This window comes from Capra hircus, chromosome 18, assembly GCF_001704415.2.
Source record: "Capra hircus breed San Clemente chromosome 18, ASM170441v1, whole genome shotgun sequence".
NCBI lineage: Eukaryota > Metazoa > Chordata > Mammalia > Artiodactyla > Bovidae > Capra > Capra hircus.
The window spans coordinates 52,243,779-52,255,026 of NC_030825.1; the positions used below are offsets into that span (position 1 = coordinate 52,243,779).

Genomic DNA, 11,248 nt, shown 5'->3' on the forward strand with positions numbered 1-11,248 from the left:
TCCCTCTTGCTCCCGGGCCTCTGCTTCTCCCTGCTGTCTTTTCAACTCTATGTCACTTTCTGTCTCAGAGGCTTCTCTCCCCATCGCTGGGTCTGGATCTTTCTGCATCACCATCAGTCATTTCCCCATCTGTTGCTTTTCCTAGAGTCTCAGGGGTCAGCCTCTCCATGTCCATTTTCAGTGGACCCTTCTTGCCTTTTTGTCTCTTCCTGGCATCTGTCTCTGATGCCCTGTCTCCCTGGTGTCTTTCAGTTCACTCACTGTGTCTCTCCATCCTTATCTCTGTCTCAATTTCCCTCCCCTCTGTAGCTCAGACACACTGTACCTCTGTCCTTCTCTGTCATCCCCTCCAGGTCTTCCCACCATCCCCAATTTACTGCCACAAGCTCTCCAAATCCCTGTTTTACAAGTCCACTTGCAGAGAACAGGTGTGGCTATGGTCAGGATTTGGTACCAGTCCCAGCAGGCACTCCATTGTGTTTTGGCGACTTAGATGCACATAAATGAATATAACCAGTTACCTGGGACCCCCCCTGTGTCCTCCTCTGCTCAGGCACAGAGCCTGGGGTAGGACCCTTCCCAAGACACTACTTGTTTTTTCAGGGGATGGCCAAGACTGGCTACCTGGTCCCAGGTGTGGGGAGTGGGCAGGGGCTGGGGGAGGAGGGGGCTGAGGTCCTGGATTTCTTGGTTTCAGAAAAGGAAGGGGAATGGTCCCCACGAGATCCATGACTCCTGCGAAGGTCTGCCGTTGGGAAGGATTTATTATCACTAAGTGGCCGTGACAGAGCAGGCAGCGGGGAGGTGACACTAAGGAGGCTGCTATGTTCAGCTCCCCTAGAGGCAGTGATTAAGGGCTCATTACCCGCTGGGTGGGTGGGTCGGTGGGGGAAGCCAGGGGAAGGCAGTAGGGGAGGATTGAGTTAGGGTGTGTGGAGGGGATGAGGACGAGGATGACCTAGAGGGAAGAAGAGTGGACAGTCCCAGGGGGAAGTTGAGTCAGGACACTCCCAGGAAAGATTGTGAAAAGAGAGCAGCTTCAGGGGGAAGTAGGGTGAAACACGGGTTGGGTGCATGGCGGGTCAGCCTGGCAGGGTCACGGCTTCTCCAGCTGAGCATCTCCGATGTGGAGGCTGCCCACGTCCTGGTAGGTGCCCTGGAGGCCCCGGGAGATGTCCTCATACATGGAGCAGTCATCTAGGTTCAGGCCCTGGGGCGGAGACAAGGTGATGGGCATCAGTGCCAGAGGCCCCCAACCAGCCTCAAGGAGGAGCCCTAGGAGAACCCCATCCCACCCCGCAGACCTGCCCCCACCTTCCACTCACCTCATAGAGATTTTCATCTTCGTAGTCATCCTGGATATCAGCCCCGAATTTCATGTTCTGCCATCGTTTCTGTTGTGGGATGGGGAGCCTCAGTGAGTGGGGGCGGAGGGCGGGCAGATAGAGATTGTGTTTTCAGACCCTCGTGGAGGCCAGGAGGAGTTAAGGGACATGCCCAGAGTCACATATCCTGTAAGCGGAGGGCCACTCTGGGTCCAAGCCAGTGTCCTTTTGATTGTCCCCACTGCCTATTCTTCCCCACAAATAGTGAGAGCAATAATACTACGTGGCTATAGTTGTCTTGTGGCCTAAAGAGAATTTGTTGTTGTTTTAGTCGCTCAGTTGTGTCTGACATTTTTTGCGATCCTGTGGCCAGTAGCCCGCCAGGCTCTGTCCGTGGGATTCTCCAGGCAAGAATACTGGAGTGGGTTGCCATTCCCTTCTCCAGGGGATCTTCCCGACCTAAGGATGGAACCCACGTCTCCTGCATTGCAGGTGGATTCTTTTACTGCTGAGCCACTGTGGAAGCTCAGGTATTCTTGCCTAGGAAATGCCATGTACAGAGGAGCCTGGCGGGCTACAGGCCACGGGGCGCAAAAGAACCAGACACACCGCTTAGCGGCTGAGCCCACAGGCATGCCAGAGACGCCGGTGGGGGTCAGACATCCGGGATGACACCAGCTCCCATCTTCCCCGTCCTGGGCTACATCTGAAGGGTACAGCCCTCCTGGATAGAGGGAGCCAGTGAGGCATCCCTGGGGCCAGAGGTGAAGACAACCCTGAGGGGAGACTGAGCAAGGACGCCCCTCTGGTCCCAGCACAGTTTAAATGCGTTCATTCTATTAAATTTTTAGGCCCTCGGCGCCTGGGAGGTGGGCGCTGCCATTCTGCCAAGTTCTAGGCGGGAGGGACTCTTGGGGGTCCGCTAGTTCCCGCGGGGTGGGCCTGGGGGGCGGGCTCACCCGGAAGAGCAGCAGCGTTCCAGGCACCACGGCGCAGATGAGGAGGATGATGCCCTCAGCGGTGATGATGTTGTTCTTGGTGCCCTCCCCCATGTCCAGGAAGGGCCTGGGGAGCGGCTCTGTGTGGAGGGAATACGGCTCAGAGCCCCACCTTGCCGCTGGCCACGCCCCTAGGCCACGCCCCCTCCAGCGAGGCCCAAGACCCTGGAAGCCGCTCCCGCTTTGCAGGTGAGGAGACTGGCCGCTGCGTGAGAGCCGGAGACCCAGGATGCCCGAGATGCAGGCGATGCCGGCACGGGCTCCATCCCGCCTTCCCGACGGATGGGGATGGGCACTCACCTCGCACGCGGAGGTACGTCCCGCAGGAGCGCTGCATCTTCTTGCCGTCACTGACTTCGCACCTATACATGCCCCTGTGGCTCTTGTTCACTTGTTTGAAGATCAGCTCGCCCCCGGCACCCAGGCTCCCGAGATGCAACACAGGGGGCCATGAGGAGTTGCCTTGGGGGACGCGCCACCACGTGACGTTGGTGTTGCTGCCGTTGTGTATGCACTGGAGGCGCACCTCCTCCCCCACGCTCACCGTCACCGAGGGTGGGCCCCACTCCACCCACAGGGCCTGGCACCCAGGGCCTGCAGAGAGGAGGCAGGCGGGTTGGAGACAGCCAACGGGGACACTGACCCAGCGCGGCCCCTGGTAGCTGCAGGACTCCTGGCTGCGTGTGTGTATGTGTATGTGGGGTGGGGTGTGGAGAAGTGTGAGTGACACACCCAGAGTGGAGGGGGGGCTGGGAGGTGTCCCCACTTGCCCCTCCAGAGCCACCTCCTCCCTCTGCCCCCTGCTCTGTGCTTCCACCCCCTCTGAGCTCGCTGGCACTTGAATAGGCAGTTCCCTAGGACTAGCAGTGCCCCAGGCCAGGAAGCTCCTTACAAAATCAGTTTGGGCATCACCTCCTCCTGAAGGCCCTCCTGGATTATTTTCTCACCCAGCCCCTGCCTGGCGTCACACTGGCACTTTACTTACTTTGTATAATTATCAAAGAACCCATAGAAATCGGTTCTGTCATCAACCCATTCTACCAGTGGGCCAGCTGCGACCCACAGCAGCAGGCGTCCCTTGGCCCTGGGCCTCTTCTTGCCAGTTTGTGAGCCTGCCCTGCCCTGTGACCCTGGGCCCGGCCCTCATTCTCCTTGGGTTGCTTGTGTCATGCTGGGGGCCAGGGGTGAGGTCAGGGACTGGGCTGAGCTGGCTGGTTAGGGCTGGGAGGGCCTCAGCTGGGTCGAAGGAGATGGGGCGGCCCAGGCACGGGGGGAAGGCCCAGTTCTGTGCCCCTCCTCCTGGGCCAGTCCGCATGGCTGGCTCTGCCTCTTTTGGAGGGAGGAGGGGAGAGGTGGGGAAGAGAGAAGAAGGAAGAAGTGGGGTAAGAGATAGCAACCTGAGGAGTCACTCCAATCTCAGCTCCCAGTGGAAATTTGGGGTGACTGGACGCCTCTCTCAACTCCTTGGTCAAACAGGGTGGTCACAGCCCTGCCAGCTGGCATTGTGTGGGAGGGCAAGGGGGAAGGTCACTTACTCCCCCAGCACTGAGAAGGGGGCTCCCTAAGTAGGGGGTGAGGACTAGGATTCAAGGCAGAAAAGGAGAAAGATTTTTCTCCCCCTTGAAGCTGACTGCTACCCACCACCGTCCCCTCCCTGACCCCAGCTCTGGAGCTCAGTCAGTCAAGGGCAACCTTAGTTCCTTATTTTGATCAAGAGGGATGAGCGGTTGGGGAAGGTGTCTCCTGCCCCTGCCTCCCTCCACCAGGCAAAGGACGCACCTTCAACTTCGCTGAGCCCCCTCCAGCCTCCCACCGGCCTGTTTGAGACAATCCAACAGACAGATGCAGTTTCTACAGGGTCTTTTCTAGCCTGCCTCCTGCCAGCTCCTCTCCCTCCCCCTCTGCCTGGGGCCCCTCTCAACAGTCTCCCAGTTCCCACTACCGCCTCCCCCAGCACCTGCCTGCTAACCACGTACCCAGGCCAGCAGCGGAGATCAGGAGGAGAAAGATGGTGGCAGGCGGGCTTTGCAGGGCTTGGGGACCCTCAGGCATCTTCTCCCAGTGGGTTGGTTAGTCTGGGTTGCAGCAGTCCTGGGGTACCAGATCCCACCTCGCTGAGCCCCAAACCCCGCCCCACTTCCTGCCCGACCCTGCGGAGACGGGCTTCACTGGCCCCACTGCTGGGCCCTTTGGCTGGCAGGCTAGGGGGAAGCCCCTGGTGGGGGAGGCTTCAGGCCGTGAGTGGAGAGGAACCGCTTCTTGCACCTGTGGCCACCACAACTCCCCTGAGAGGAGGCTGCTTGGGTGGGGGGAAGAGATTGGTTCAAGGCCTGGCTCGTCACTGGAAAGGAAACCCGCCCTGCTCGAGGGAGCCAGGGTTTGGGGGGCCTGCTGCACACAGGGTGGTGGTGGTTCCAAGCTTGGTCTTTGCCTCTCATTGGCCTCGGGCAAAACTTGTCTCCTCTCCGAGCCTGTGTCCTCACTTCTTTTTTTTAGATACTTATTGATTTATTTGGTTGCATTGGGTCTTAGTCGCAGCATATGAGATCTTTGCTGTGTCATGCGGGATCTTTCGTTGGGGCACACAGATTCTCTAGTTGTGGCCATGGGCTTATTGCCTTATGGCACGCGGGATCTTAGTTTCCTGACCAGGGCTCAAACCCACGTCCCCTGCCTTGCAGGGCGGCTTCTTAACCATTGGAGCATGGGGAGTCCCTCAGCCTCTGTGTCCTCCCTTCTTGGGGTTGGAAAAGAGAATTTTTCCAACAAAAGAGGTTGTACATGCACAGCGCTGAACACAGGACCCCGGCACGTGGATAGGTGCTCAGTAAAGGTTGGTTATTATTAATGCTTATGAGGAATAAGGGTTTCCCTGGTGGCTCAGTGGTAAAGAATCTATCTGCCAATGCAGGAGACAAGGGTTCAATCCCATGCACACACACATATAAGGAGATGCGGGAAGAACCCCTGGAGAAGGGAATGGCTACTCATTCCAGTATTCTTGCCTGGAGAAGTCCATGGACAGAGGGGCCTGGTGGGCCATAGTCCACGGGGTCGCAAAGAGTCAGACACGGCTGAGCGACTAACATACACACATGAGGGATAAATGAGGCAGGCTCACCAACTCTGTGCCTACGTGATGGCTTTCCTTTCTGAGGTTCGGCATTTAAAAAAGTATATATGTATCATTTTATGTGGCAGCGCAGGGTCTTAATTGCGACACGTGAACTCTCGTAAGTTGTGGCATGTGGGTTCTAGTTCCCTGATCAGGGATTGAACCCGGGCCTCCTGCATTGGGAGCATGGAGTCTTAGCCACTGGACCACCAGGGAAGTCCCTGAGGTTCAGCATTTTTAATCCAAGAGATGAGGATGAAAATATCTCCCTGGTGCTGTGACTTAAGATGATATTCCTGACATCCAGGGGCCACAGTGGGCTCTTTCCTGGTGTTCTTTCATTTCAGCCACTTACTGCCCCCACCCCCCACCAATTTAAAGGGGGGAAACTGAGGCCATCACAGAGGGGGCGCCATCTGCCACTTGCCCAGTGTTACACTCTGGTGGCGGAGCAGGGATTCCAAGTCACTTACGTGTGCCCAGGTTCCTTTGAACATCATTTTAGGTCAATTGGGAGGAAAATGAAGCCTGAGGGGCGGGGGAGTAGAATGATATGAAGTTGTTGAGATGTTTGTGAGCTGTTAGGGGACCATGTCACACATGTGCACACACATATAAGACATACACACGTAAGGGGACACCTAGGAAGAAATTCATGGCAGGGAGATTTTTGGCAGCCAAAACTGGGAAACATGAGAAATTCTTTTATAGGAGAATGAATGTACACATTGAGCTATGGTAAGGAGTACGCCAAGGCTGTATATTGTCACCCTGCTTATTTAACTTATATGCAGAGTCCAAGCATCCCCCAAAATTAAAAAATCGGCTGGATGAAGCACACGCTGGAATCAAGATTGCCAGGAGAAATATCAGTAACCTCAGATATGCAGATGATACCACCCTTATAGCAGAAAGTGAAGAACTAAAGAGCCTCTTGATGAAAGTGAAAGAGGAGAGTGAAAAAGTTGGCTTAAAACTCACATTCAGAAAAGTAAGATCATGACATGTGGTACCATCACTTCATGGCAAACAGATGGGGAAACAATGGAAACAGTGGCTGACTTTATTTTGGGGGGCTCCAAAATCACTGCAGATGGTGACTGCAGCCAGGAAATTAAAAGATGCTTACTCCTTGGAAAAAAAGTTATGACCAACCTAGGCAGCATATTAAAAAGCTGAGACATTACCTTGCCAACAAAGGTGTGTCTAGTCAAGGTTGTGGTTTTTCCAGTGGTCATGTATGGATGTGAGAGTTGGACCAAAAAGAATGCTGAGTGCTGAAGAATTGACTCTTTCGAAATGTGGTGCTGGAGAAGACTCTTGAGAGTCCCTTGGACTGCAAGGAGATCCAACCAGTCCATCCTAAAGGAGATCAGTCCTGGGTGTTCTTTGGAAGGACTGATGTTGAAGCTGAAACTCCAGTACTTTGGCCACCTGATGTGAAGAGCTGTCTCACTGGAAAAGACCTGGATGCTGGGAAAGATTGGGGGCAGGAGGAGAAGGGGACGACAGAGGATGAGATAGTTGGATGGCATCACCGACTCAGTGGACATGAGTTTAGGTAAACTCAGGGAGTTGGTGATGGACAGGGAGGCCTGGCGTGCCGCAGTGCGTGGGGTTGCAGCGTCGGACACAACTGAGTGACTGAACTGAACTGAACTGATGGTGGTGGTGGTTTAGTCGCTAAGTTGTGTCTGACTCTTGCAACCCCACAGACGGTAGCCCATCAGGCTCCTCTGTCCAGGGATTGTTCAGGCAAGAATACTGGAGTGGGCTGCTGGTTGTTGTTTAGTCGCTCAGTCATACCCGACTCCTTGCGACCCCATGGACTGCAGCGTTCCAGGCTTCCCTGTCCTTCAGCATCTCTTGAAGTTTGCTCAAACTCATGTCCATGGAGTCGGTGATGCCATCCAACCTTCTCGTCCTCTGTCATCCCTTTCCTCTCCCAGCATCATGGGCTTTTCCAATGGGTCAGCTCTTCGCATCGGGTGGCCAAAGTATTGGTTGTCAATAAAGTAGCACATAGCAGAAGAGTCCAAGCTTCACTTGTCAACAGGGCTGCATCTCAGGACCAACAGAAAAATGAGAAGAAATGGACTGTGGCAGGATCCAGCTGACTTGTTTTCAAAAGGCAAAGCAATGTGTGCTGTTAGGGAAACGTGTGTGCAGGAAAGGGGTGAGCCCATGCAGGGGAGTGACACCCCACTCGCAAGGGGGGGTTCCCTCTGGGGGAAGGGTACACAGAAGGCTTTGTCTCTCTTAGATTTAGGTCGTTTTACTTTTTAAGCTGGGTAGTGGGTTCATGGGTCCTTGTTACACTATTATACTGTTCTGCGTGTTGAAGTCTTTTGTAATTTAAAAAAAGTTCAAATGTCACCCACACAGAATGTGGGCCTCAAGAGATCACACCTCCTGGGTTTGAATCTCAGCTCTGGTCATCTGAGCCTCAGTTTCTCCTCCTGTAACTTGGGCACAACCCCTCTGCCTTGTGAGGCTGTAAGAATATCACAGAGCAGGGTTCCTAGGACACACTTCCTCTTCTCTGGTCCTCGGACCCTCCCTGCTTCCCTCCAGGGACCCAGCTGTTCCGTTGGGCTCCTCTCTGTATAGCGGGTTATAAGCCCCTCTGTACTAAAGTTCCTCCTTCTGACCCCCGCGTAGGAAGATACCTGGGTGGTCCAGTTGCTGCAGCCCTTGGGAATTCACCTCCTTCAGCATCCTTCCTGGCCAAGCTGGTTTTCAGGCCCTTGACTGCCCCCCAGTGGCCAGAGCGGTGCAGCCTCTGCATCGCAGGCCCTCTCAGGCAGGCTGGTTTGTCTCAGCACTTCCACAACCCACTTAACCCAGCACCCCTGGTATCTGGCACTGGGCAAGCTAACCAGATGCTTGGCATTGCATCCCCAGGATGATTCTGGGAAATTTCATTCTCAATCGACAAAAGAGGAAACTTAGGTCCCAAACAAGGACTGACTGGCTCAAGGCCATGCCCAAGAGTGTAACACTTTGGGTCTCATTTTCCTCATTTCTAAGCCCTTTAGGGGCTACAGCCCAGGTAGCTGGCTGTAGCTACCAAATGCCGGCTTTGCCACCTCCTAGCTGTAGGTCATGAGGAAAATCACGCAACCTGTGACTTCTTTTTCCCATCTCCAAACGATGTTGAAGCTGAAACTCCAACACTTTGGCTACCTGATGTGAAGAGCTGACTCATTTGAAAAGACCCTGATGCTGGGAAAGATTGAGGGCAGGAGAAGGGGACGACAGAGGATGAGATTGTTGGATGGCATCACCAACTCAATGGACATGGGTTTGGGTGGACTCCAGGGGTTGGTGATAGATGGCCTGGTGTGATGCAGTTCATGGGGTCGGAGAGTCGGACACAACTGAGCGGCTGAACTGAACTCAAACAGTGGGTGCGTTTGGGCACCTACTTCACAAAAGTATTGTGATGTGGTTATACAGCACTTCTAGTACTTCAGTCTCAGTCGTGTCTGACTCTTTGCAACCCCATGGATTATACAGTCCATGGGGTTCTCCAGGCCAGAATACTGGAGTGGGTAGCCTTTCCCTTCTCCAGGGGATCTTCCCAACCCAGGAATTGAACCCAGGTCTCCCGCATTGCAGGCAGATTGTTTACCAGCTGAGTCACAAGGAAAGTCCCTGAGAAATCTGTATGCAGGTCAAGAAGCAAGTTAGAACTCGACATGGAACATCAGACTGGTTCCAAATCGGGAAAGGAGTATGTCAAGGCTGTATATTGTCAGCCTGCTTATTTAATTTATATTCAGAGTACATCATGCGAAATGCCTGGCTGGCTGAAGCACAAGCTGGAATCAAGATTCCAGCTGGGAGAAATATCAGTAACCTTAGATACACAGATGACACACCCTTATGGCAGAAAGGGAAGTAGTAGTAAAGAGCCTCTTGATGAAAGAGTGAAAACTGGCTTAAAACTCAACATTCAGAAAAGATCATGGCATCTGGCCCCATCACTTCATGGCAAATAGATGGGGAAACGATGGAAACACTGGCAGACTTTCTTGGGCTCCACAGTCACTGCAGATGGTGACTAGCCAGGAAATCAAAAAACGCTTGCTCCTTGGAAGAAAAGCTATGACCAACCTAGACAGCATGTTAAAAAGCAGAGACATTACTTTACCGACAAAGGTCTGTCTAGGCAAAGCTATGGTTTCTTTCCAGGAATCATGTATGAATGTGAGTGTTGGACCAAAAAGAATGCTGCGTGGTGAAGAATTGACACCTTTGAACTCTGGTGTTGGAGGAGTCTCTTCAGAGTCCCTTGGACTGCAAAGAGATCCAACCAGTGCAACCTAAATCAGTCCTGAATATTCATTGGAAGGACTGATGCTGAAGCTAAAACTCCAATTACTTTGGCCACCTGATGCAAAGAACCGACTCATTGGAAAAGACCAATGCTGGGAAAGACTGAAGGCAGAAAGACAGAGTATGAGATGGCTGAATGGCACCACCTACATGATGGATAAGTTTAAGCTCCAGGAGTTGGTGATGGACAGGGAAGCCTGGAGTGCTACAGTCTGTGGGGTCACAAGGTTTCAGACACTAGTGACTGAACTGGAGTTACTTGGGTAGAAACACACTGGTAGGCTCTAGTCCAGCGTTCACATCAGTAACTTCCAGCCCTGACAACTTTTGAGCTGGGGGACAGTAATGCCAAAGGTGTATGACTCTGCGGTCTGCTATTTTCACTTTGAACATCTTCGTACACCAGGTATGCTGCTTTGAGCTGACAGGGAACCTCCCAGAATCCCTCAGACAGGAGTAAGTAGCTTTACAAACAAGAGCAAGCTGAGGGTAAGCTGCTCAGGGTCATAGCAATTATGGGCAGTAGTGGAATGCAAACCCATGTCATTAGAGTCCAGAAGTCAGTGTGGCACTGGGTCTTATCTCAGTGGTAACTTGGGGTGGAGGAACCTCAGGGGTTGTGGCCTAGCCAGTTTAGCCTCAGCATTTTAGCTTTCCCCAGCTCGGAGATGGGCCTGGTCTTTAGGGTGGCAAGGCTTCTCCCTCTAGGATTAAAAGGGTGTCCTGCTTCAACCAGGGGCCCAGGCACAGGTAGTTCCTGTTCCATTAGTCAAAACTGCTCAGTGTCCTCTCTTTGTGACCCCATAGACTATAGCCTACCAGGTTCCTCTGTCCATGGAATTCTCCAGGCTGTAATATTGGAGTGGATAGCTGTTCCCTTCTGCAAGGGAAGCATTCTTTACTGACTGAGCTACCAGGGAAGGTCCCATCAGTGCCAAGAGCCAATCACCATGGAGACCCAGAGGGGAGAGAGCACAGAGCGGGCCCCAGGCCGCAGCCTCTGTGCAGGTCTGAACACCCTGGTCCCAGCCGGGCCCATGCTGCAGCTTCCCCTGGTTGAAGGGGGTATAGCACGGCCCAGGCTAGAGATCCCAAGTGAAGGGTCCCATGTGGATCAGGGAAAGGAAGTACATGCGAGGCAGAGGTCAAAACCTCGGGCCGGAAGGCACCAAAGGGTCGCTAGGGCTGTCCGCCCCGCCCACTTCCTTCCAGGGAAGCAGCGCTTGAGCCCCAGGGGCCCTCCTCTTTGCTCCAGCAGGCCCACGGCTTGAACTTTCAGTTTCTTTTTTCTGAGACTCGCTCTGCGGAGATGCAAAGGCCCTGGGTCGTGCACCAGCACCTTGCTCACTTGGGGTAGAACCTGTCTGAATCTGGAAGCCAGGCCTCAGGTTTCGGGGGCTGCTGAGTACCACAGCCATCCAGGAAGCCCCTGGCGCCTCTTTCACAAGGGAAGGGAAGCACTCCGTCCT

General features: G+C 53.9%; 1 protein-coding gene across 1 annotated transcript; it reads right to left on the reverse strand.

Annotated features, from left to right (window-relative positions):
- CD79A (CD79a molecule) lies at positions 747–4,609 on the reverse strand. The gene is made up of 5 exons (XM_005692572.3): positions 4,300–4,609; positions 2,624–2,917; positions 2,285–2,403; positions 1,326–1,394; positions 747–1,210 (listed from the first exon to the last, which is right to left on the reverse strand). The coding sequence occupies exons 1-5, from the start codon at positions 4,373–4,375 to the stop codon at positions 1,097–1,099; spliced, it is 672 nt and encodes a 223-aa protein (XP_005692629.1). The 5' UTR covers positions 4,376–4,609; the 3' UTR covers positions 747–1,096.

Excerpts from the sequence above, each read along its gene's own strand:
- CD79A (XM_005692572.3), bottom strand. The coding sequence starts at position 4,375 with ATGCCTGAGGGTCCCCAAGCCCTGCAAAGCCCGCCTGCCACCATCTTT. Across the intron at positions 1,395-2,284 it reads GAACGCTGCTGCTCTTCCGG|AAACGATGGCAGAACATGAA; the intron begins GTGAGCCCGCCC and ends ATCCCACAACAG. Across the intron at positions 1,211-1,325 it reads AAGATGAAAATCTCTATGAG|GGCCTGAACCTAGATGACTG; the intron begins GTGAGTGGAAGG and ends TCTCCGCCCCAG.